At 44.1% G+C, this 26,806-nt stretch overlaps 2 protein-coding genes and 1 non-coding gene across 3 annotated transcripts; all 3 read left to right on the forward strand.

Moving 5' to 3' along the window:
- The first annotated feature begins 5,335 nt into the window (after window positions 1-5,335).
- Window positions 5,336-5,902, forward strand: LOC123781249 (interferon alpha-1/2-like). The gene has a single exon (XM_045780647.2). The coding sequence runs from the start codon at window positions 5,336-5,338 to the stop codon at window positions 5,900-5,902; it is 567 nt and encodes a 188-aa protein (XP_045636603.2).
- A 7,082-nt stretch (window positions 5,903-12,984) lies between these two features.
- LOC123781392 (U2 spliceosomal RNA) lies at window positions 12,985-13,174 on the forward strand. The gene has a single exon (XR_006776721.2). It is a non-coding gene; the product is annotated as a U2 spliceosomal RNA (small nuclear RNA).
- Window positions 13,175-15,066: 1,892 nt separating this feature from the next.
- LOC123781251 (interferon alpha-1/2-like) lies at window positions 15,067-15,759 on the forward strand. Its single transcript, XM_045780649.2, has one exon. The coding sequence runs from the start codon at window positions 15,196-15,198 to the stop codon at window positions 15,757-15,759; it is 564 nt and encodes a 187-aa protein (XP_045636605.2). The 5' UTR covers window positions 15,067-15,195.
- Window positions 15,760-26,806: the final 11,047 nt, after the last annotated feature.

Genomic DNA, 26,806 nt, shown 5'->3' on the forward strand with positions numbered 1-26,806 from the left:
CACGATTGTGTGTCGTGGCTCAAGCAGTAGGCAGAGGCTTTAACCCACTAAGCCAACTGAGCTAGCCCATCCACAGTTTTTTAAAGTAGCAAACAAATGGCTTCCGAGGCCACTTACGTCAGTCTTGAGCCACAAACAGCTGCCGGAAATTACATCCGCGCGCCCCCTCGAGGCCGCCTGGAGAATAGCCGAACTCCTCCATGGCCCCATCGTCCATCGCCCCATCGTCCTGTCACCCCGTACAGCCATCGCCTCATCGTCCCCTCCAAGTATCCTAACATCGCCCCATCGTCCTATCTGTCCTACCGTCTCGCCGCGGAAGCCGGTGCCTGTGGCTGCACCCCTGTCCCATCGCAAATCGGTGTAGAAGTTGCAGAGTGCTTTGTGGGCACACGATTTCCTTCCAGCGCCAACGCAGACGGTGCCGGTGTCGGTGCTCCACTGACTGCTTGGAATTCCCCGCGGCACTCCAAGCGCGTCCTATTCTCCCTTCGCTCCATCGTCCCGTTTCCCCCAGTGCCCGTCCGTCTTCTGTCCGTCTTCTCTCCCCATTGTCCCATTTCATCGCCTGTTTGTGCCATCGTCGCCCCGTCTCTTTGCCCCATCTTCCCCTCCTTCCATAGTTCCATCGTCCATCCTCCGGTTATCCTGTCCCCCATGGGCCTATGGTCCCGTCGTTCGGTCATCCCATACCGCCATCGCCCCATCGTCTTATCCCACTGTCCCGCCCGGGGAAGCCTGTGCCGGTGGCTGCTCCGCTCTCCCATGGCTAATCGGTCTAGAAGTCTGCAGAGCGCGAATGCATGACTTCTTTCCCTTGCCGACGCAGCCACCGGCGGCGCGGGACTGGCTGGGTGGAATCGTATCCTCCCATCGCCCATCCTCCCCTCGCCAGTCAACCCAAGGGCCCTGGCTCCCATTCCTAACGTCATCGTCCCGCCATCGTGTTCTCCGAACGCCACCGCGGCTTCGCCACCGTCCCCCGTGTCGAAGTGGCTTCGCCCCGTGGTGTCTCACCCGTCTGGGCCATTGCTGAAGGGGCTCCGGTCTGCAAAAGTCCCAGCTGAAAGTGCAGCGTGCTTTGTTGGAGGTTGCGCGAGCTAAAGCGAAAGCTAAAGCGCGCAGGGAGAGGGGAAACGGGAGGGGCAAAGGCTTAGCAGGCTCCAGAATCCCTACTGGGGATTCGATCTTAGGCTTAGACTGTGAATCATGGCCCAAGCCGCAGGCAGACGCTTTAACCCACTGAGCCACCCAGGCCCCCCCCCGCGTGGGTCCTTAAAGCAGCACCCAAATGGCTTCCGAGGCCGCTTACGTCAGTCTTGGGCCACAAACAGCTGCCGAAAATGACACCCGCGCGTCCCCTTGCGGCCGCCTGGAGAATCGCCGAACTCTTCCATGGCCCACCTCTCTTGGCTACTGGCAGTAGCCCTGATCACCTGCGTCCCTGCTCGCTCCCTCGCTGGACACCTGCCTCGATCCATAGCCCAGAGTGCACGGACATCCTCGTACTCATGACACAGCTGAAAAGTGTCTCCTCTCCCACGTGCCTGAAGGACAGAACCTACTTCAGAGTTCCTTGGGAAAGAGGGACCGTCACCCAAACCCAGAAGACACAAAGCACCTGCTTCCACCGCCAGATGCTCCAGCAGATCTTCGGCCTCTTCAGCACAGAGCACAGCCAGGCTGCTTGGAGCCACGCCGCCCTGGATAACCTCCTCTCCAGCCTTCACGGCTGCCTGGAACACCGGGAGCCCAGGGAAGAGGACACCCTGGCCTCTCTGCATTTGGGGACTGTTGTCCGGAAGGATTTCAGAAGCACCCATCACTACCTCGAGGAAAAGAAATACAGCCGCTGTGCCTGGGCATCAGATGAGAAATATCTGAACCAAAATCACAAACTTAAAAAAAAATGTATCGTCCTGAATGAATTTACAATAAACATGTTCAGAGAGAACGTGAGCTACTTTCTTAAATAAATGCTTTTATGATTTCATTTTTAACATCTTTTTCAGTTTTGGGGTGTACTTTGCATTTCCAAAATGTAAAGTCCGAGTTTATAGGGAAAAGTACTTGAGGATAGTATTTGGTTGATGACATGTGTCAGGTAAGGGAATGTCCCCCTGCTGCAACTGACCTAGAGAAACCGGTAAGAGCACGGTGCAGGAGTTCCTGCTCAAATGACTCTCCTGGCTGGCTCTTCTTCAAACAGTTATTCGGGGACACAGGGATCTTCTCTTCTGTGACTTTGCCATATTCTACGTAGGACTCCAAATGTGTCTGGGGTCCTTGAGTCTATTCCAATCATTTGCGAAGGGGAAAAGTGTGGTGGATCACAGGGGATGATTTCAGAGACCGAGACCATACCAATGCAGGACAATGTCACTTCCACCAACATTTGTGTGGCCTGAATTTATTCTCATGGGCGGTCTCAGTATAAAGAAGTTTCCGCTGTAGTATCTGTTGGTATTATTCTTTCTCCTATAATTACCATGCTTGTTTTCCTCATGAATATTGATGGTGTGCTGGAAAGGATGGGGACCGGTACCGGATGCCTAGAAAAACAAGTTGGGTAAGATGAAGTCTCTCCGCTTGGGTATTTTACAGACCCCTGAGGGAGACAGTCTAAGGAGAAAATATGTCAGGTCAGGGCTCAGTCCCTTTGGGCTACTTTTTTTAAAAATGGTATATCCTGGGTAACGTGTAAAGAGTAGAAAGTCATTGGTCACAGTTCTAGAGCTTGGAAATCCAATATTAGGGTGTCTCTTAAAAGGGACCCAATTTCATCATCAGGGCCATGTCCTTGTACTCCCATCACCTCCAAAGGGCCCACCATCCAATATCATCACTTCTGGGTTAAGATTTCAACAGATAATATCCAAGCATTCAGACCATAGCAGGCTCCATGACTGCCATCTAGAAGAGAGAATATAGCCATGCTTAGTAACAAAGAAGAGTAAGTGCATTAGCAAGTAAGAGCAATAGGGCCAAGAACTGAGAATCCACATCTTCATTTTTTGACCTGAAGTCACACTCTGCTTTTTACCCACCAAATTGTGGAAATCGAACTGAAATGGAGCCGACTCTCCCACACAAATGGATGGAGATAAGAGCATGCAATTGATCGTTCATTGTTGTCTCTGAGTTGTCTCCAGAGCATCTCAGGATAAAGGTCGTTCAATGACACTTCAGGAAAGATCCACCACAACTCATGGATAAATAGCCTGATTGCTGTGAGCTGTGTGAATCAGGGAGAGCTTGAGTTTAGATGTGTGGCTCTGTGTAGGACACCAGGCTAGTTATTTTTCTATGATGACCAAGTTGAGGGCAAATTTGAGATGAGACCATCCTTGGGGGTTTCCTCTAGTGCTGGGCAAAGGCTGAAAATTGTGCTCTTGCAGCCCAAATCCCAGAGCCCTGTGCACCTGAAAGCAACTAGAATCCCAGTAGTTTCAGCAATAATCTCAGTAGGAGTTGTTGACACTGGGAAGAGGAGAGTGGATATTTTAGCCACTGTCTCATACGGTCCTAGCAAATATGGCCATGAAGAAGCAAATCGGACAGCTGCTGCAGTAAACATGATGTATTGAGCCGGGGCGCTGGGCCTGGTGCCAAGGATGACTACTGAGTAATGAAGAGTCCATGACTAAGAGCTGGTGTGTTAAAAATGGTTACGTACCTTCCACATAAAGAGTAGGAATGTAGAGGGCTTAGGCAAAATGAAAAGAGTTCTGGATAGGAGGTGAGAGTAAGTTCTTCATATGATAATAATCAATATTTACACAGTTTTGAATTTAGGACAAACACCCTTCCTTTTTTTTTTTTTTTAATAGATCTGCTTTGCAATCTCTGAAAGTCCTTTGGGAAATTTGAAATTACATGAAAAAGTATAAACAGAGATTCAGGGGCGCCTGGGTGGCTCATTCGGTTGAATATCCCTCTTTCAGTTTCAGGTCAGGTCATGATCTCAGGGTGGTGAGATGGAGCTCTGCATCGGGCTCCAGGCTCTGAAGGGGGTCTGCCTGAGATTCTGTCCCTCTGCCTCCGACCCTTCTTCTGCTCGCTCTCTCTCAAATAAATAAATAAATCTTTTAAAAAAAGAAAGATTCACATTGGATACATTTTTTTACTTGCCTGTTTTTACTTCCAATGGTGCAAAAATTAGTTCTTGAGAGTGAACGAATCTTACATATTACAATGGTTCGTTGCTCTTTAAATCAACCATATCTGACAAAATCTTAGTCCTTAATATTTATTTTCTTATTATCTCGTATCTTATTGGTTTTTGTTGGGTATCTTATGTGAAGTATTGACATTGAGTTCATGGAAGTTATAGAAAATGTATGCAAGTTTAGAGCAATAAAATTTACATCAAATAGATGGTTCGCCAGATGATTCTCCCTCCGTCATTTGCTTGATCTCAAAGCTGCATTGGGACAGGTGGCCTTCCCTTACGTAGTAGCTGCCATTGCTTGTCTATGTTGCTTATGTGGAAGCCTTAGTGTGAACTGCGCTTCAGAATTAAATGCAAGTAGTTCATATTTGATCATTTAATTCTACTAAAGTTATTAAACACATTAATAATTATGTCAATTGCTGAAAAGAAATACATGTTGAGAATATCTGGATGAACATCTAGCACCTAGTGAAATTAAAAATTATTTTCTGATATGAAGCAAAATTAAAAGTTAAGGCCTAAAAATACATGTTAGGAAAATACTGTAAATTTTCAATTGTTTTGAGTACTTCTAATAAATTTTAAAGTATATCATTGCAGTCCTATTATTATTATATATTGGTATAATTTTAAATTTGGATATGATTTTAATACATTACTGTTTATATAAGTATATTACAATTTGCTCTGAAAACTTAGCTATAAAGTTAAATAAAATGTTAATAACTTTTAAATTTACTTTTAGCTTAAAATTTTTGTCAATCTTAATCCTGTATTGGATAGAAGAGTGAAGTTTGGCACTCTTTCTATGTATAAAGTACAGCTACATAGAGAGGACATAAATAGATATAGAGGATAACTGTGTCGTTAAAATTTCATGAGGGATTCAATTAGCAAAAAATATCTAAAATGCCTCTGGGGTCAAGGGAAGGGGAGGCAATAATGAAGTGAAATGGTTGAGAAACACTGCTCTAAACCCATTTGGAAAGTGCAAAATGAAAAACAAAAACAAAAGTAGAAAGTAAGAGGAACATTCAGAAGATGGAAACTGATGTGTTCCCATTTAAGAGGGCTCACAAGGCAAGATGCTCAGAGAACCTAGAGCCACGGTTCCCAGACTTGCCCACCCCAGCCAGGCCAGCAGCCTCTGCAGGATCCCCAATGGCCCTGCCCTTCTCCTTCTTGGTGGCCCTGGTGGTGCTCAGCGGCAACTCCCTCTGCTCTCTGGGCTGTGACCTGCCTCAGAACCATGGCCTGTTTGCCTGGAGGGCCTTGACGCTCCTGGGACAAATGAAGAGAATCTCCCTTATCTCTTGCGTACACAAGTACACACATGACTTTGCCTTCCCCAAGGAGGTGGTTGATGGCAAGCAGTTGCAGAAGGCTCAAGCCCTCTTGGTCGTGCATGTGATGAACCAGAAGATCTTCCACATCTTCTGCACAGAGGCCTCATCTGCTGCTTGGAACACGACCCTCCTAGAGGAATTCTGCTCGGGACTTTCTGAGCAGCTGAGCGTCCTGGAAGCCTGTCCCATGCAGGCGGCGGGAGTGGGAGAGACTCCCGCCATGAATGTGGACTCCATCCTGAGGAACTACTTCCAAAGAATCTCCCTCTACCTGCAAGAGAAGCAATACAGCCCTTGTGCCTGGGAGACTGTCAGAGCAGAAATCATTAAACCCTTCTCTTCATCAACAACCTTGCAAGAAAGGTTAAGGGGCAAGAAATGAGACCCATTTCAACATGGTAATGACTTTCACTGACAAATAATATCATACTGCCATGTATTCCGCCCTGTCAAAGACTCTCATTTTTGCTATAATCATGACATGATGGAATCAATTTGTCACATGTTTTCAGGAGTATTAAGTGACATCACGTCAGCTCTACAAGCACTAGCTGCTTTCAGATGACCATGCTGATCTATTTATGTATCTATTTAACAACTTATTTATTTAACCATTTATAGGATTTAAATTATCTTTGAATAATATTAGGTATACTTCCCCTTTGTGGTTAAGAGAAAAAAATATATCCTTTATATGTGTTCAATTTATTATTTCCTTTCTTTATTAAATATTTTGTATAGAAAAATTCTTGTATTTGTTTATTATTTAAAAAAGAAACGTCTCATTATAACCTGAGAGAATGGATTGTACAACACACTTACTCATTATTACATTATTCATGCTATAAGTTAAAACTAGACTTTCTCTAAGCCAGTTTGTATGTTGCTGTCAGGATAGAGGTGGGCATAACAAATCCAATCCTGCTTTGTACCACTGATTTTTGTGGCAAACCAACCTGAAAACAATTATCGTACTGAAGTAGTATCAGTCATGTTAAGTGGTATAATGAGAAGAAGAGGGAAAATGGAGTTCTCTCAGCAGAAGCAGTAGATACCTCCTACAATTGACTGGTAGACTTCCAAGTGTAAATATTCTTGGAAAATGGATATTTGAGTCTGTGATTTATAAGCCACTCCATTAACTGAAAGCCTAGGAACAAGAAGTGGTCACACGGGAAGAGTAGACTATGAGAAAAGAAGATTGATTAAGATTGATTAATTGATTGATTCCTCGACGGGTGCCGGAGTGCCTCAGTGGGCTAAGCATCTGCCTTCAGCTCAGGTCATGATCTCGGGGTCCTGGGATGGAGTCCCACGATGGACGGGCTCCCTGCTCATCAAGGAGTCTGCTTCTCCCTCCCCCGCCACCCCTCCCCCACACCCTGACTTGTGCTTGCACTCTCTCTCTCAAAATAAAATAAGATAAAATAAAATAAAATAAAAAGACTAATTCTTTAAACCTTTGAATGGTAAGGGAGAAAAGAGCCACAAAGGAAACAAAGGTGGAATGGCCCTAAGGCAGTAGGACAAGAAAGAATATTGGGACGAGTCTATTTCAAAGATGGAAAGTGCTTCAAAGAATTGCATCGTTGCAAAATGTGGCTGGAAAGTGCCCAACACACTGGGATATGGGGAGCACTGAAACTTTATTGAGAGCTGGTTTGCCGGAATTCATCAATAGAAACCATACTGGAAGGTGGGGGGAGTGACTGAATACAAGAAGAGAAGTTAATGTATTTGGAGAAAATATTTGTGAGAGATTTGCCTTCTGAAATGCAGCAGGAAAACAGAATGGGAATTGGAAATTTTGTGAATTTTTTTTTCTGCAGAGTTCCCCTTTTTGCAATGTATGTGTCTCTTAGTCGATTCATGGATTTGATTCATAGACAATCATGTCAATCTGTTTAATATGTATCTCTTTTAAAGCATGGCGTATTTCATTACTCACAATGCTAATTCATTATTATTTTGATTACTACTGTGTGGAACGTCAGTAAGCTGCTCTATGGATTGAAACCATCTGGTACAGGCGGAAGCAGACGGAACTGCCCACAGTGAGAGCAGGTTTGGTGGAATTCACAACCAGAGACCACAGAGCAGCAGGTGGAAGGCGGTTGCAGAAGAGAGGAGATCCCGATGTCTTTCTCTGAGCTGGGAGTCACTTTCGTGTTGTCACTCCGTTCCTGGTCAGATTGCCTTTGAGTTCCTGTGGCCTCACTGCCTCCAAATGTAATGACAGCTTTCTAGCAAAGCTGAGTGGAGAAAGGAAAAAAAAAATGATGTATTGAAAATGATAGAAACTAATGGTACAGGCCCTTCCTGTTTCCATTTTTACTTCCCTAGTTTGGTACTGACCTCAGGATGAAATGGAAAGGAATTCAGAAGAGCAAGACAACTCCTGTCGAGAAAATTACTAAATTAAAACGAACATATACAATTTTAAAACTCTGAACTAGTAAAGCAAAGGTGGCTGGTTTTCTCTAGCATCCTATGTAGCCTCACTGCCCCACATTTTCACCGTGAGACAGAGAGTAAGGAATCAAAAGGCTCAGAAGAAGAGGACTGACTAAATACTGCAGGGACGGTCATTCCTTCAATTGAAGTCCTGTATGGCAGCGAAAGCCTCACAGAGTCCCCTGTGGCCTCAGAAACCGAGAGCAGAAGGACTCCACAGTCTAATGAGCTGAACTCCACATAGACATCAACATTTAGCGACATAAAATTGCTGTCGCTAGTTAAGGTAAAATTGAAAAAAAGGGGGGGGTATGATTCATCCATATCCGTGCCCCTGATACAAGAATGTAGTACATAATGTTTACCTTGTGTCTTCTGGAAGACATGGAAAAATACGACACGTGAGTACCTGATGGAAAGAAGAGCAATTGGTCACAGAAACACTCTTGGGTGTTGGGCAGTTGATTGTTAGGGGGCAAAAACAACCCTCCTCCAAGACAGGTTGGCTCAAAGCTAGAAGTGTGATGAGCTGACTCCTGGCAGCCAGGTAGACAGAGAGGGAGCTAGCGAGGGAGGGAGGGAGGGAGTGAGGAGGGCGAAGGTGGAACACAGGTGGCTGTGGGCACACGGACCCACAGGGTAAGATGCACTGCTCGGTGGGATGAGGTGCTGTCCAGAAAGGACACACAGAAGTGCGGCTGAAATCAGAACGGAAACACCCAGGTGCACTTAAAAAATTAGGAAACCAGCCAGGGTCTTGGGGAAGAAACTGATGAGTCATTAGTAGGACAAGGTGGAAAGAGGGGGAAATGCCACTTACCTCCCTGGTCATGAGGCCCCCATACAGCATGCCACGTGGCCAGCCTTGGAAATCTTCTTTTGTACACAAAATCTGAGAATATTCTTCATTGGTCATTATTCCCTGAGCAATTAATATGAACGCTGGCCTATGATCAAGGTGTGGGAAGACCCCTGGGGGTGCTTGTCAAACAGGGGGAACACATCCTTTCTGAAGAGGACAGATGCCTAGGGATGAGGCAGCAGGGCTGAGGTGTGGAAATGAAAAGAGCGAAAACAGAGCCCAGGAGCAGAGGTGAAATTGTGTTCTGAGCAAGGAGAACAAAGCTGCATACTTATGACCGCAACACAAACATTTTTTCTCACTTGAAAGCTTTGGCTCTGTTTACATAGAAACACATCTCAAGCATTGAACAAATTAAACTTCGATGAAAAAATGAAAAAATAATTGAAATGGGTGATGTCTTCCAGTCTCTTCTAATCTAAGTAAAGTGTATGTAAAGAAAAGCAAACAAAAATAAAAAGGCATAGTGTACAGGAACATTCTGCAAATGAAAACTACCCTGTTCTATTTAAGAGTCCTGAGTAGAAAGAACTGGAGAGGAACTGGGGGGCACGGCGCCCCCCCACTGGTCACCCAGGTCACCAGACTCAGCTATGGCAGAGATTTTTGAATTGTCAGACCAGGTATTTAAAATGACAATCATGGGGCGCCTGGGTGACTCAGTCAGTCGGTTGAGTGTCTGCCTTCCGCTCAGGTAATGATCCCAGGGTCCTGGGATCGAGCCCCATGTCGAGCCCCATGTCGAGCCCCATGTCGAGTCCCATGTCGGGCTCCTTGTTCAGCGGGGAGTTTGCTTCTCCCTCTCCCTCTACCTGCTGTTCCCCTACTTGCGCTCGCTCGCTATCTCTCGCTCTCTGTCAAATAAATAAATAAATAAATAAATAAATAAATAAATAAATAAATAAATAAAACGACAATCATTAATATGCTGAGGGCTTTAATGTACTCATATTCTCATTCATTTATTCATTCATCTATTTTTTCCACTACGTACTATTTAAAATAGATTTGTTCAGCAAGATGCCCTTTAAAAAACAAAAAAATAGTTTTGTTCATATAATATCATATTTACCTTTCAATACATTTGAATGTAACAAAATTTGTTCATCTTATTTTTGTCAGATTGTTTTCTTTTTTTTTTTAAGATTTTATTTATGTATGTATGTATGTATTTATTTATTTATTTATTTATTTATTTATTTGACAGAGAGACAGCCAGCCAGCGAGAGAGGGAACACAAGCAGGGGGAGTGTGACGGGGAGAAGCAGGCTTCCCGCCGATCCCGGGACCCTGGGATCATGGCCTGAGCCGCCTGAGCCAAAGGCAGACGTTTAACGGCTGAGCCACTCAGGTGCCCCTATCATTTGTTATCTTAAAACTGCATATCTCTATGCCAGATTATGTGGTTATTCTGGGGACACAGAGGTGAATAAAGCAATTGTAAAGCTTATTCTCTTTGAGCTTTCCATTTTGAAGAGAAAGGAGCAGCAATAATCATCCTTAAGGAATTTCAATTCTATTTCATATTACAATGAGAGGTAGAGCACAAGAGACTCTTTTGCTAGAAGCTTCAATGAGGGATGTCAAGAGGGGGGACAGAGCAGATGAATTCTTTAAAGTAGATGAAACCTCTAAACACAGACATTCCGCCAGTACATAGGTCCTTGCATCCAGAATCTCCAACAGAGTATATAGTGGAGATATTAATTTACAATTGCTTGTTGCATACTTGCAAATCAGGGCATGATAATAGATGTGTTCACTTATGAGTAGATTGTAAAATGAGGAGATGACCTAAAGCTTAGGAAGATGTTCAACTTTTAAGGTTAAAAGGGAAGAGCTAGCAAAGGGCACAGAGATGGTGTAGCCAGTGCAGGTAGGAGACAACAAGAGAGGAATGATCTTCAGAATGCACTGACTAAGCAAACAAAGAGTTTAAATTTGAGGGGAGTCTTAGAGAAGGACAGGGCTAACTTGTCCCAGTGGATCTGGAAACATAGGTGCCATTGATCACTTTGGTAAGATCCGATTAGGCAGAAAGACAGGCCATGTTGATAGATGAAGAATAAGAGTGTGGTAAGTTGTCTCCTCTCTCTTTTTAAGCAGATCAGCGTTGCTATGGTTCTATAAATTTACTGAAAAAAATATTTTTAAGAAGCTCTTGGTTTCTTTTATTTTCTTTAGAGTTTTTCTGGTTTCTATTTCCTTGATTTTCACTATTCTCCTTATTGTTTCTTTTTATTTATTTTATTTTTTAATTGCTTCTTTTTATTTCTAGCTTGTTACAGTGAAAGTGAAGAATCCTGGCTTTGGAATTTCCCACTTCTCTAGCGTGAGCATCTAAAGCCTTAAGTTACACTTTAATCCTGCCTAGCTGCATCGCACAAATTTTGGTATGTTATGGGCTTTTAAATTTTTTTTTCATTTATTTATTTTTAAAGTAGGCGCCACACCCAACATGGGGCTTGAACTCACGACCCTGAGATAAACAGTTGCATGTTCTACTGACTGAGCCAGCCAGGCACCTCCAGTATGTTGTGTTTTCATTTCCATTTATTTCCATGTATTTTCATCCTTCCCTTGGGATTTCTTCTTTGTCCCATGAGTTATTTAAATGTGCGTTATTTAATTTCCAAATATTGGGAGATTTTTCAGGTATCTCTCTGGTATTGTTTTCCATTTCTTTCTATTGCAGTTAAAGAACTTACTCTATCATCTCAGTCCTTTTAATTCCATAGAAATTTTTTTATGACCCAGAATCTGGTCTATATTTATGACTGTCGTAAAGAAATCTGAAAAAATATATGTCACTAGTAATATTTGTAATATTTTCCATCACTAAAAGTTCCTATCAGTTTTTATTTGTGTCTTCCATTTTTTCCTTCCCTGTACCTTGAGGAAGAAAGTCATCTTAATTATCAAACTCAAGGAGATATTGTTCTTTGTCTCAGCATCACGGACAGTTTTCTAGTTTTTTCTGCTAGGAGCACATGTTCAAGCCTTCTTAATACATTGTGACCGAAACTGCACTACTTTCCTTTTAATTTTTATTTTTTAAAAGACTTTATTTGTCAGAGAGAGAGAGAGAGAGAGAGAGAGACAGAGCACAAGAAAGGTAGGCAGAGGGAGGAGCAGGCTCCCCGCTGAGCAAGGAGCCTGACGCAGGACTCAATCCCAGAACCCTGGGATCAGGACCTGAGCAGTGGCAGATGCTTAACCAACTGAGCCACTTTTCTTCTTAAAATCCAATTTATATCAAATCTGTATTCCATCAGGATTTTATTTTCATCTACCATATGATGTGAGAGTTGACATTGATCTCTACCTGGATTGGCAGGTAATCATTGTGGAATCATTTCTGGATAGTTAATCCCACCATTTGAACACCAGATACATCCTTGATCTGAAACGTGACCGTCAACAATAACACAACCGTTTTGAGCATGATATGTTTTACCAATCTGGTTACCTAATTTTCCTCTTTGTTACATTGCATTTTCTGTTGCTATGAAATACAGCTTATTTTTACATAGAGATTGATATGCCCAGACTTCTCTATTGCTTCCTTTCTTCCTGACTAAATAAAGATTTGATCTTTAGGTAGGGCAATGACTTCAGAAAAATGATAAATTCTTAGGCATTAATAAATAATGAGTTTACAATGAATATAATGGCCAGGGACACTTCCCGCATAAGATGAAAAAATGAAAGTGAATCAGAAACTTTCTCTTCTCCAATATCTGAAGGCCATCAAAAAAGACAGAGAGTAAAAAGTGTGTAAATTTGGGATTAAGATATATGAGAACTTCAGAATAAGAATTATAAGGCATATTTATGACACGTGACATAGGATTATGTACTGCACCTATATTTTGCTAAGGAATTTAGATGTTTGATCCTGAATAATTCACTTAACCACTTTGGACCTCAGTTTCTCCAAATATAAAGGACGTTAGAAATGTTCTTGAGTTGTGAGTATTAAATAATCTAGAACACTTAGAAGCACTTAGCAGAGTATTTCACCTCAACAGATGGTGACTATTTTCTTATTTTTCATAGAGATCTAGAAGAGAATAGTGGACTTCTCCTAGCCTTCTCTCTGTTACTGATTGCAAACTGCTGAGGGTCTAAAAAAACAGAACTGGGGCATCGCTTCTCGGCCTTTTGGCTAAGATCAAGTGTAGTATCTGTTCTTATCAGTTTAATATCTGATACGTCCTCTATCCGAGGACGATATATTAAATGGATTTTTGGAGTTAGGAGATGGAATAGGAGCTTGCTCCATCCACTCCACGCATCGACCTGGTATTGCAGTACTTCCAGAACGGTGCGCCCCCTCGGGGGTTAGAAAAAAATTTAAAAAAATAAAAGAAAAAAAGAAAAAAAAAACAGAACTGGGGACAAGTGGCTCATCAATTACATACATAATAGTATTATACACTATATATTCTGATACCTAGCACGTTTCCCCCTTCTTCCCTGCTTTCCCAGATCCCATCCACTCACTCCCATATTACAATGTTTCCCTCTCCCCATGTAGAAACCCCGAGTGGGCTCTGCCCTCCTCATTCACTCCTCATGAACCTCTCCTGCCCATTCACACAGCTGCTTCCTTTACTCTTGTAGTTTCTGGCTGGCATTCTGCCAAGTACGAAGCCGTTAACTGAAACCAAGAGTGGTGTGAAAGTTCTAGGTTTTTGGAAACTCTTCTAGGAGAGGCCTTGTTCTCTTCTTTTCCTCCTGGTGACTATTTTTGGGCCTGAGGGAATGTCCCTGCCCCAGTGATGCAACAGCAGCTTTAGCAAAAAGGAAATAGAAAGCAGGATCATTTTACTCTGTGGCCTGTTAAAATGTTTACGAAGGAAGAGTGTCACCTACTGGCTAAGATGGACAAAGACAGTGAGCAAGTCTGGAGACTTGCGTCGTGTTCTATGCAGAAGACTATCTCCTGGCAGGATTCCAGAGCAAAAGAGGCTCATTCTTGGAAGGAACTGACTCCAATAGTGTAATAAGCCAATTTCCTGAGCTTTTGTATATTTTGAAAAAAAAAACATACTTTTCTTAAAGAGCAGCTAGCAGTTAGCAAAATTGAGTAAAAGATACTAAGAATTTTCATGTAGTTTCTGGTTCTGCATCTGCATTGTCAATCGAATATCAATATTCCCCCAACAGAGAGAATAGTTGTTGCAATTGCTTCCAACAATGTTCCAAGTAGTTCTTAGGGTTGTGAACAAATCTGAAATATCACAATGGTCTGTGGTATCCAAAGCTTGACCTTGGAGCAGTCTAACACAACCTTAGTATTTATTGTCTCTCATTGGGTTTTCTTGGGTATTCTACAAGAAACAATGACATAGAATTCTTAGATGATACACAAACTGTCTGCAAGATCCTTGCGACAAACCAGGAATAAGACCAATCACTTAAGATTGAAGGAATTTCTCTCCATCATTTCTTGGATCTCAAAGTCTTACCTGGAGAGGTGATCTCTGCTTACTTTTGAGCTGCCATTGGCTGTCTTGTGGTTGTTGCTTGTCTGAGCTTTGATGTGATGCAGGCTTTGGCAATAAAATACAAATTATATTTTATTATTAGTTCTACAAAACTTACTCAACACATCAGTAATTCTCTAGTACTACGCAGAAAAAATATTTTGACAATACCTTCAAGAGTGTCTAGTAGCAGGTGAAGTTAAAAATTATTTTGTCATATGAGGCAAAATCAAAATTCAGTACACTAAAATGAAAAGTTAAGTAAACAATTTAATTTTTCACTAACTTTTAGCAATTTGGAATGATTTTAAATGTTTAAGTACACTGAAACCATTATGTCTTTTTTAGAAATTGCTAACTTGCATATGTACTTATATATTACAATTTCTATATGTAAATAAATTATAAGTCACTCATCAAATTTACTTACATACTTAGGAAACAATAGCTTTAAAATTATACTTTTAGTTTAAAATTTTCATTCATTCTTACCCTGCATGGGATAAACTTTACACTTTCTTTTTTACCTATAAAGCACAGATATGAACACAATATGTAACTATATATTCCATGGATATACTGTGTGTCTTGGAAGGTTCAATTAAAAACATCCAAAAAGACTCTGAAGGCATGAGACAATAATGAAAACACAATAAACGGTTGAGAAACTCAGGTTCTAAACCCAAGTAGAAAGCGCATAAGGAAAGCAAAAAGAGAAGTGGACAGTAAGGGAAACGTTCAGAAATTGAAAACTCCTAAGTCCCCTACTTAAGGCACACGCACAAGGCAAGATGCTCAGAGAACCTAGAGCCACGGTTCCCAGACTTGCCCACCCCAGCCAGGCCAGCAGCCTCTGCAGGATCCCCAATGGCCCTGCCCTTCTCCTTCTTGGTGGCCCTGGTGGTGCTCAGCGGCAACTCCCTCTGCTCTCTGGGCTGTGACCTGCCTCAGAACCATGGCCTGTTTGCCTGGAGGGCCTTGACGCTCCTGGGACAAATGAAGAGAATGTCTGTTAGCTCTTGTGACGGGTACACACATGACTTTGCTTTCCCCAAGGAGGTGGTTGATGGCAAGCAGTTGCAGAAGGCTCAAGCCCTCTCGGTCGTGCATGTGATGAACCAGAAGATCTTCCACATCTTCTGCACAGAGGCCTCATCTGTTGCTTGGAACATGACCCTCCTAGAGGAATTCTGCTCGGGACTTTCTGAGCAGCTGAGCACCCTGGAAGCCTGTCCCATGCAGGCGGCGCGAGTGGGAGAGACTCCCGGCATGAATGTGGACTCCATCCTGAGGAACTACTTCCAAAGAATCTCCCTCTACCTGCAAGAGAAGCAATACAGCCCTTGTGCCTGGGAGACTGTCAGAGCAGAAATCACGAGCTCCTTGTTTTCATCAACGATCTTGCAAGAAAGACTAAGGCACAAGAAATGAGATCCAATTCAACATGGGAATATTCTCTCTGACTAATAATATCACACTTTCCTGACTGAGTTTGCCATGTGAAAGACTCTCATTTCTGCTGTCCTGGTGACATGAACAGAGCCAATTTCTCAAGTGTTTCCAGAACATGTCAACTCTACAAGCAATAGTCTCTTACGGATGACCATGCCCATGTTTATTTATCTATTTAAATATTTATTTATGTAAATACTTACAAGATTTGGATTTTTCATATAATATCTGCACCTTTACATAGCAGATTATAATAAAATATATTTTAAATATACAATAAGTTTATCATTTTTCCTCTTTATTGAACTTTTACTATGGAAAGTATTTTTAAAGGGTAACACCAAGTCTAATTGTGCAACTTGATTGGAAACTGGAGGGCAGAATACATTTACCTATCATACTATATTAACATCGGAAATAACCACGGACTTCCTCTAAGACAACTTGCTCGTTGCCCTTAGGCTATAGGACGTAATAAACACAGTTTCTGATATCTATATTTTTGGCTGTTGTAGGCATAAGAATCTGAAAACAATCCTCATACTTAGTGTTATATGAAGAAGGGAAGGAAGTGAATTCTCTCACCTGCGGCTAGAATGGAGAAGGTCAGCCAGTACACATGCAAGCTGTGGACCCCTCGACGGGGGACTGGTAGTCGTGGACGCACAAATGTCCAGTGTCAGGGGAGAGGTGAGCCGGCATTTGACAAGAAACACCACGGCTGAGGTCCATATCTAGCAGGGAAAGCCAGAAACAGAGGTGGTCCTGCGGGGAGACCGTGTAGTGTGAGAAACAGACATAAACTTGATTCTGAGGCTCTCCAACCGTGAAAGGGAGGGGACAGAAGAGCCACAGGGGAGACAGTGAACTTCTGGCCATACAGTACACGGGTCACAAGAGAGGATGCTGATGAGCGTATCTAAGGAAATAAATGTGCTTTGGGAAGCGTCAGTGGATTCCTGGAAGATGTGGATTGCAACTGCCTGCTAAGTCAGAATAGATGCCTTCGCTGCCTTTCCTGAGAGTCAGTCTGGTGGAACGCAGAAGCAGAGACCGCAATGGAGCAGGTGGGAGCAGGAATAAGAGAAGTCAGCACCTCTGAAGTGGAGAAGAATACAGCATAGGATCTGGGAATAATGTGGGTCAGTTTTTCTGTGCATAGTTTGCCGTTTTATGTCATTTCTTTCTTCCTGGGTCATTCATGAAATTGATGTTCTGGCAAATCATATTAATGTGTTTAATACTGTATTTAGACTGAATCGTGACTTAACTACGTACAATGGTGTATCCTGTCTTGGTTCTTACTACCTTGTGTATCGGTGAGCTGCTCAGCTTTAAGAACTCACTGGGCAGGAATAGATAACTCATTCAATCCTTCATCCAATTATCTATCAATACTGACAAATAATGGTTCCTGGAATTATTGGCTTTATTAATTAGGTTCCTTAACTCCTCTTTGTGACCCTGTTTACTACAGCAGCTCTATAGCACATTTCGTTTTCTAAAGAGCTTGATATGATAAGAATTCTTTTCTGTTACCCACTAGTAATGTTACCTAATTTTATGAACGTCACAATTTTTAGTGGATCCCCAAATAACAGAATTCTCAAGCACATAAAGACTGACAGACTTTCTTCAAAAATGAGAGTGGGAAGCTGGTCAGGCCTTCTCTTAATATTTAAAGCAAAGAAAAATAATTGGCCAAAATCAGCTGAAAATACAACAGAATTATGGAAATCTGTGAAAAGAGTGAGTTGTGTATAATTCAAGAGTAAAAAGAGACTTAACAATTATGACATAATATTGTGAATATTCAGTGAACTCATGTCCTTTAAGGCACCTAGCATCACACGTTCCACAGAGGAATGACTTAAATTGTGGTAGGTATCATCTTATTTTGCTTCTACAGCTATATATGAGAATATTGTTTGTCTCTTTCTACAAAATTATGCAGAACTCTGTGTCCTACCCTTCAGTAACTGAATTCCAAAGGGGAGACTAACAATTGCTCAGGAGTTTAAGAAGAAACTGAACAATAGGGACACCTGGGTGGCTCAATTGGTTGAGCATCCGACTCTTTTTTTTTTTTTAATGATTTTTTATTATATTATGTTAGTCACCATACAGTACATCCCCGGTTTCCGATGTAAGGCTCGATGATTCATTAGTTGTGTATAACACCCAGTGCACCATGCAATACGTGCCCTCCTTACTACCCATCACCGGTCTATCCCATTCCCCCACCCCCCTCCCCTCTGAAGTCCTCAGTTTGTTTCTCATAGTCCATAGTCTCTCATGTTTCATTCCCCCTTCTGATTACCCCCCCCTTTCTTTATCCCTTTCTTCCCCTACCGATCATCCTAGTTCTTATGTTCCATAGATGAGAGAAATCATATGATAGCTGTCTTTCTCTGCTTGACTTATTTCACTTAGCATTATCTCCTCCAGTGCTGTCCATGTTGTAGCAAATGTTGAGAACTCATTCTTTCTGATAGCTGAGTAATATTCCATTGTATATATGGACCACAACTTCTTAATCCAGTCATCTGTTGAAGGGCATCTCGGCTCCTTCCACAATTTAGCTATTGTGGACATTGCTGCTATGAACATTGGGGTGCATATGGCCCCTCTCTTCACTACGTCTGTATCTTTGGGGTAAATACCCAGTAGTGCAATGGCTGGATCATAGGGTAGCTCCATTTTTAACTTTTTAAGGGACCTCCACACTGTTTTCCAGAGTGGCTGTACCAACTTGCATTCCCACCAACAATGTAGGAGGGATCCCCTTTCTCCACATCCTCTCCAACAATTGCTGTTTCTTGCCTTGTCTATTTTTGCCATTCTAACTGGCGTAAGGTGGTATCTCAGTGTGGTTTTGATTTGAATTTCCTTGATGGCTAATGATTTTGAACATTTTTTCATGTGTCTGTTAGCCATTTGTATGTCTTCATTGGAAAAGTGTCTGTTCATATCTTCTGCCCATTTTTTGATTTGTTTATTTGTTTCTCGTGTATTGAGTTTGAGAAGTTCTTTGTAGATCTTGGATACCAGTCCTTTATCTGTAGTGTCATTTGCAAATATCTTCTCCCATTCCGTGGGCTGCCTCTTAATTTTTCTGACTGTTTCCTTGGATGTGCAGAAACTTTTAATCTTGATGAAGTCCCATAAGTTCATTTTATCTTTTGTTTCTCTTGCCTTTGGGGATGTGTCATGAAAAAGGTTGCTTTGGCCGATGTCGTAGAGGTTGTTGCCTATGTTCTCCTCTAGAATTTTGATGGATTCCTGTCTCACATCGAGGTCTTTCATCCATTTGGAGTTTATTTTTGTGTATGGTGTGAGATAGTGGTCAAGTTTCATTCTCTTGCATGTAGCTGTCCAATTTTCCCAGCACCATTTATTGAAGAGACTGTCTTTTTCCCACCGGATGTTTTTTCCTGCTTTATCAAATATTAGTTGCCCAAAGAGCCGAGGGTGAGCATCCGACTCTTGATCTCAGACTGTGAGTTCAAGCCCCACGTTGGGCTCCACCCTGTGTGTGGAGCCTACTTAAAAAAATGAAAAAATTGAAAAGTAAAAGCTGTGGTGGCAAAATAAATATATTCACAACTCAAGGTGAAATGATTACAATTGGGTCTTTCCTCTAGGTTGACAACACAATCGTTCACCTCAGCATCTGAGGGCTGCTGACACTTTTGATGCCTGGTCAGGAGAGGAGGAGGAGGTCAGCACTGAGAGCTCGCGTCCCCGCACAAACACTCCAGGGGCGAGGGCAAGGACCTAGCGGCAGTAATGGCTTTGCTCACAAGGAAACCAGCCCCTGCACAGTTGGGGAACCTAAAGTCCTCAGGACATGGTGAGCCCGCCCTCAGGGAGTGAGTCCCGGAGAGCCCGGGTGGAAGACACTCAGCCACTCCAGAGGAAAAATGTTCCTAGAGGTGGTAACTACCTTGTGAGTGAGGTGTGCCTGGCAGAACACAATCTTCACCCGTCCACGTCCAGACAAGAACCAGGCCTCCTGCTGGGGGCACGGGCACAGCCTGAGGAGCAGTGTAGACCGGTTACAAAATGACCCAGAGAAAGGACAGCGTCTGTACTAGTCCTGACCCTGAGTCCCAAGGGACCCATCACTGCAGGGACCTGCATCAGTTACTTCTAGAATGAAGAGGAACATCGGAGAACTCCTGCACTCATTACCATAAGCCTCTGTTGTGACTATAACACTGAATAAAGCCCAGTCCTGGTTCTAGAGAGCGTCTTACCATAGCTGGTCTGGTCAGTACCCAACAAGATACAAATCCGTCGAGACGAAGGAGCCCGTCTCCCCGCGTGAGGGAAGGAGGGTAAAAACCTAGTCCAGAATCAAGGCCCCATTTTGTTCCTCACACAAAGAGCAACGTTTCTAGAGTAAAACTGGTGCGTGTGTAGGTGTGTGTGTGAGGCCTCACGTTCCTACACCACTTCCGTTTCAGGGTAAAGATGGCTCTCGTTTGACTGCTAAGAACCCACGTGGATGGACCCATCGGAAGTTCACTGGGAGAATGAGCTTCTGTTGTGCAAGTCATGGTCTAGGTTGGTGCCAGCTTCCTAGATAATGCGGGCAAGACCTCAGTGAAAACTAAAACTAGGCAGTAAAAGCAGAGAGGACTGCTCAGAAAAGGAACATTTCGGCGTTGCCCACTGAAGAGCCCTGCTGGCCAAGCCTGTCTTCAGAGAACCGCGGCTCGGGGTTCTCCGGGCGCCCAGCCCGGCCAGGCCTGCAGCAGCCTCGTCTTCCCCGCGGCCGTCCTGCGCCCTCTGCTCCGCGCCCTCGGGGTGCTCCCCTGCGGCCCGGGGGCTCTCGGGCTGTGCCCGGCCTCAGAGCCACGCGCGGGTGAGCAGGGAGCACTTCGTGCTGCGGGGCAAGGGAGCCGACTGTCCGCTCTCTTCTGTCTGCAGGACGGAAGAGCCTTCGGATCCCCGCGGGAGATGGCGGAGGGCGGGCGGCTGCACAAGCCTCAGGCCGCGTCCGTCCTCCGCGAGCGGCTCCCGCGGACCTTCAGCCCCCGCCGCACACGGCGCTCCTCGGCTGCCTGGAGCGCCCCCTGCCGGACCAGCTGCGCTCTGGCCTCCGTCGGCCGCTGCCAGACCCGGACCCCTGGGAGCTGCGGGCGGTGGGACGGGAGGAATCCGCTCTGGAACCGACCGCCCGACACCCGCCCTGAAGAGGGACTTCCGGGAAATCCGTCCGCACCTGGAAGAGAAGAAGTACAGCGACTGCGCCTGGGAAGTTGTCAGAGCGGCAATCAGGGGATCGTTGTCTTCCTCCGCCCACGTGCAGATAGGTTAGGGATTAGGGATGCAGACCTGGGGTCACCTCGAAATGCTTCTCAGGGACGAATGTGCCGTATCACCCACGCACCTATGTCTGGTCACTGCAAGGGGCTCTCTCATTCCTGCTTTCATTTCAGAATTTATTGAGTTTCACTCGGCAAGTATTTTCTAAGAAGTATTAAGCAAGAGTATGTTTAAAAATCCAGCTTCAGGATCAACTGTCCCTAAGAGATGACTGCCCTGATGTTATTTCTTTATTGTTTATTCTTATTTATTTATTTATTTATTTATTTATTTATTTATTCACTCATTCATTCTTGTAGCTTATCATATTTATATTTATATTTTCATATAAAATATTTGTCTTTACTTGTATTATAATTTAGAAAACAGTCATCTTTTCATGTTATTAAATATGCATTTTATCTTATTTAATTCTTATCAAGGACGACTTCTTGAGTCTGTTTTTTGTTTCCTCTTTTCTTTCTCTCTCTCTTTTTTTTTTTTTTTTTGAGAGAGAGACAGAGAGAGTGTGAGGGGATAGTGGGAGGTGGGCAGAGGGAGAGGGAGAGGGAGAGACTTTTAGGCAGGCTTCCTAATGCTCAAGGAACCTCATGGGGAGTGGGGGAGGAGAATCCATTTCATGACCCTGAGAAAATGACCTGAGCCAAAATCAAGAGTTGGACTCCTAATGGACTGAGCCACACAGGCGCCCCGAGTCTGTTTGTTCAAATCTAAATCCGAATAGTGGTTTTCAAAGCCAAATGGAAGAATGAGTGGTAATATTTATCTATTCATTCGTTCATTCAGTTCATTTCATATGTAAGCTGAGTGTCAGTGTGGCGGATTGCAGAATCACCTTCCAGAAGCACAGCTCAGTAAACCTAACGGGACAACTCCTGTTTTCGAACTTTCAGTCTCACAAGGGAAGAGGCATAAAGAGACAATAAATAGTTTTTAACTTTCAATTATTTTATAAAATTCAAAAAGATGTAAAGGAAAATGATGTTCTTACATAGAAGCTTTAAATACAAATAGTGTGGAGGGGGTGAAGCTAGCATCCTTTGTAGGGTGCCTGGGAGATACTTAATCGCAGAGATCTTTTTGGTGGTTGGGCTTATGGGTCTAGACTGAACAACAAATGCCCTGGGGGGCAGTATTCATGTGAAATTCTTTATTGCATATCTGGGAATGAGGGCAAGAGAGTGGATGTGGTCACTTCTATGTAGAGAAGACAATGAGAAGAGGACCTAAATATAGTCCTGCAGACCCTCAGCATTTGAAGGGCAGGCAGAGGAGAGCCTGTGGCAGAGTAGCCAGTGCAGTTGGAAGGACACATGGGGACGATGACACATGGGGGACAGACGTGGTGCTTGCAGGACAGGTGCAGATGATCTGTCCCAGGGACTCTGCAAACAGACGCCTTTGGTGACCTGAGCAGAATCTGTTCAGTGGAATTGATGGGGCAGAACCAGATGGGAGTAGGTGGAAGAGGAAACACAGGCACGGAACTCAGGGCCACTGTGTACACAAAGTCATTTTGGGGAAGCTTGTTTGCAAAAGGGAGGAGAGAAATGAGGTGGTACTTTGAGGGATAGGTGGGTTAACATCTCTGTGCATATATATTTTTATGTTTCTGCAACATCTTTCTGGAAATCCAGGGACCAGGACAAAGAGCCTTCAATAATAGCCTAAACTCAGATTTAAAAAATAAACAGAAATCCCTAATATGAAACATAAAGTGTCATCCCTACTCCATAGTATAGGATTTTGCATCGATTACCCATTCTGCCATTTTGTGTGTGTGATCTTGGGCAAGACACCTAAGCCCTCTGGGTCTTTGATTCTGAAATGTCCTGGTCTCCTTCTGGACTTCACCTGCCCAAGACACCTGTGTGTGGGGACAGGGATGATGGGAGGCCCAGGACACCGCTATGGCGGCTGTGAACTTCTACAGGGAATCACTGTGCAGTGTCAGCTGGATCCTCCCCTCGTGCAGTGCTTTGCTGTCATAGGCAGGACACCACGGATGAGCAGCTGAGTAGAGAAACTGAATAAAGAGAGCCACAGCACCAGCACTGCCCGCGAGTCTACACCACACAAGCTGGTAAAGTGTCCAGGAGCATCTTGCACCAGTGTGTAGGAACTAGATGTTCTCATTCCACCAGGAGGAGACGGCACCCGTCACAGGAGCTCATCTGCTCAACATAGCAAAGTGGGCATCAGGAACTGTGAGGCTGTAAGAGGCAGCAGCAGCTGGAGACCTCGGAACGGAAGCAGCTCAGCAGCTCTGGGCTCCCCGGGGCTCTCAGCTGCACAGATGAAGTACAGACGTCAAGCGTGATCTGTTTCAGTTGCAAAGTGGTGTGTAGGCTGGCTGCTTTCTCCCGGGGCTTCTGCACTGCTGGTTCTCTGCCTCCAGCCACATTTAAAGGCCAGTTGCAGGGTGGCTGGGTGTTGGGGGAGGCAAGCAGAGCCTAAGTTTGCAAGTGCAAGAAAAGCAGAAAAGACTCACTTGGTAGACAGCAACACGCAAACCCATCCAAATTCAGGTTTTAGAAAACACTGCTGGCCAAGCAAGGTGTTTCACAAATGCCGTCATCCTCCAGGAGACAAGACCAGTGTATAACAGTTGTGAGGATCGTGATGACAAGGTTAACTGGACTGTGAATGTCTGTCATGAGGGGGTGGTGCCTGCTACGCCCAGGACAAATGGGAACTGGAGAGAGAACTTCTTCTCTGAGACTGTACGAGACAGAGCTCTCCAGACAAACAGAACCAGTACTATGTATATACATAGAGATTTAGTTTGAGGAAGTGGCCCATGTGTTTGTGGAGATGGTCAAGTCTAGTAGCTGTAGACTACTCTAGAGCTGGAGGCCCAGGGAAGAGTTGCAGTTTGAGTCTAAATGTGGTCTCCTGGCAGAAGTTCCACTCCTTCCGGGAAGGTCAGGCTTTTTCTATGAAGGCCTTTGGTGGAGTGGATGGGGCTCACCCCCATGACAGAGGGCAGTCTGGTTTGTTCAACATCTACTAATGTAAATGTCAATCTCATCCAAAAAACAGCTTCACAGCAACATCTAGAATGTTTGACTAAAAATCTGGGTATCCCAGCCTTGTGACACATAAAGTTCACCATCCCAAAGGCTTCCCTCAGATTTTCAACAGCCTCTTTGATTAGTGTGGACCGTGATAGTCCTACCATGTAGTCGGGAGCTCAGGCTGGGGAGACAGAAGGCCTACATTCCAGACTGTATGACCTTGAGAAAGTTATTTCACCTCCACGTGCTCTGTTTGGTTCTTCAGAAAATGGAGATAATGAAAGAGTGTCTATCGGCCCATTCTGTTCACTGGTATGAACTACAGTGACTGACACAGTAGGCAATGAGAAGCAGCTGTTTGGTAAATGCATATTGGGGAGCAGTGCTCATCTCCCCAGCCTGTGTCAACAATAGAGGGAGGATTTGGGGGCAGGTGGAAGCTATTCCCCACCAAGAGATTCAAGGTCATAAGGACTTCCCCTTGCCCACCTGAACTTAGAGCCCCAAGAGTCCAGCTGCATGTTGGGATATGTGATGTACTTTGTCTCTTACCATTTTCAGAGGCTGGGTGGGAGGTTTCTGGCCCTATGCTGCCTGTGTGACCCCAGCTACTCCACCCCATGACCATACAATGTTCTAGATAATGAGGGAACACAGGGAAGGACTGTTGGGTCTCAGTACTGGGCCATTGTCTTTGGTTTTCTCCCTTTTAAAAATTTTGTTTATTTATTTAAAAATTTTTTTTTAAAATATTTTATTTATTTGAGAGAGTGTGCGCGCGTGCAGGAGCATGGGGGGAGGGGCAAAGGGAGAGGGAGAAGCAGACTCCCCACTTAACAGGGAGCCCAAAGTGGGGCTCGATCCCAGGACCCTGAGATCATGACCTGAGCTGAAAGCAGACACTTAGCCAACTGAGCCACCCACGCACCCCTGGTTTTCTCACTTTTAAGGCCCTTGAGCTTTGTATTTTTTGTTGTATTCTTGTGTTAGTATTAACAGCGTTGGTATTAACAAGATCTTAAAATTGAGATACATTCATAAATACAGATGAAAGAATCTGAGGTGATGGTGGGTGTAGAATGCCACTGTCACCAGTCCTCCCTAACCCTGATGACCTCCAGAAAGTCAAAGCTGGCTCTCCATAGAAACTGAAGCTGACTGTTACTCTAAGCCTGAGCTCCTGGCTAACCATGAACTTCCCCAAAATGTGGCTGAGGCAGAAGACACAAATCTCCTTTCAGAAGAAAATATATATTCTGGAAATACATATCTCTACTTACAATAGAGACTACTTCAGAGAAGATGGTATGTGAAAAGCAATTTTCTCTGGTTTTATGGGAACATTTCTTTGAGAGAAATTTTGTAGGGATTGAGGGATGCTGGAAGACTGTTTGGCTGACCTGAGGAACATGCTTCCAGAGGCAGAGTTGGGGGGAGGGAGCCTCATGGATCCATGGCTGTGTATTGGAACGCTCCTCACGTCATGTAGGAGGCCATTGTCCCAGTCTTCACATAGCTGAATAATTCGGGGGCTCTCACTTGGAGCCTTGGATGACTAGGGAGAGAATGGACTGAACCACTGGAATCCAAGGGGTATGTCACCTTAGGGGAGTTGTTGAGATCCTGAGAGAGAGTGGGATCAGGGTGGGAGGGTGCCGGGTGATGAGGTGGGATCCAAAGACAATGTGGGGTCTGAATTGGAAATAGGGTCCTGTATCTGAGTGTGTTTTCAGCGTAGAAAGGAAAAGGTCAATATGGTAAGGGTAAAGATAGTCCTGACAATGTGGGATCCAGTGAAATAGCAGGCTATGTTCGAAGAAAAGAATCCAGTGCTTATATGGTAGAAAAAAGGAAAGTGGGTGGTATAGTCCAATCAGGGGGCGGAGGCCTGAGTAAGGACACCAGAGTGAATCATGACTTAGTGGATCTCAAAGACGACATTGAGAAACATCTTCCTGGCACCATGAACAACACCATGTCTGCTTCCTTGGCTGCTTGTTTTTAAAAATTTTTTTAAAGATTTTATTATTTCTTCAAGAGAGAGAAAGAAAGCGAGAGAGTGCATGAGCAGGGGGACGGGCAGAGGGAGAGGGAGAAGCAGACTTCCTGCTGAGCAAGGAGCCCCATGCAGGGCTTGATCCCAGGACCCTGGGATCATGATCCAATCTGAAGGCAGATGTTTAACTGACTGAGCCACCCAGGCGGCCCTGCCTTGTCTGCTCTAACTCACTCCTCAGAAAAAGGATCTTGGTGGAACTGCTCTGGAAAGCCACCTGCCAAAGGAAACTCGTGCAGGAACCTGCAAGAGACAGGATACAGAGTACTTTTAAAGGCAGAATGGGGAGAGGCAGGCTTGACAGAGGTCACATTTTGCCACATTCTGACCTCATGATATTCTTTTTATCCCACTGTATGGCTTGATTTCACAACCATTTATGACTTGCCTCTAATGTCAACCCCAGGCTGCATGTGGAGCCTGGCATTCCACAGTCAACCTAGGAAGAAGGATGTCTGAAATAACAGGACTAACAGGACAGATCAATCCCCTTTTCTGAAGAGAAAATAGGTCTGGTGCCATGTTAATGCCTTGGCCGTGAGCTCCCAACAGAGAATATAGGACCCTGGGTCACATAGGATGAAGGTAGTATCTTGTAGGAAGCTGAGTAGAATGTTGC

The sequence above is a fragment of the Ursus americanus genome, chromosome 18, assembly GCF_024610735.1.
Source record: "Ursus americanus isolate L20-20 chromosome 18, mUrsAme1.1.p, whole genome shotgun sequence".
Taxonomy (NCBI): Eukaryota; Metazoa; Chordata; class Mammalia; order Carnivora; family Ursidae; genus Ursus; species Ursus americanus.

Bases quoted from the DNA above. Each gene is read 5' to 3' on its own strand.
- LOC123781249 (XM_045780647.2), top strand. From the start codon at position 5,336: ATGGCCCTGCCCTTCTCCTTCTTGGTGGCCCTGGTGGTGCTCAGCGGC.
- LOC123781251 (XM_045780649.2), top strand. From the start codon at position 15,196: ATGGCCCTGCCCTTCTCCTTCTTGGTGGCCCTGGTGGTGCTCAGCGGC.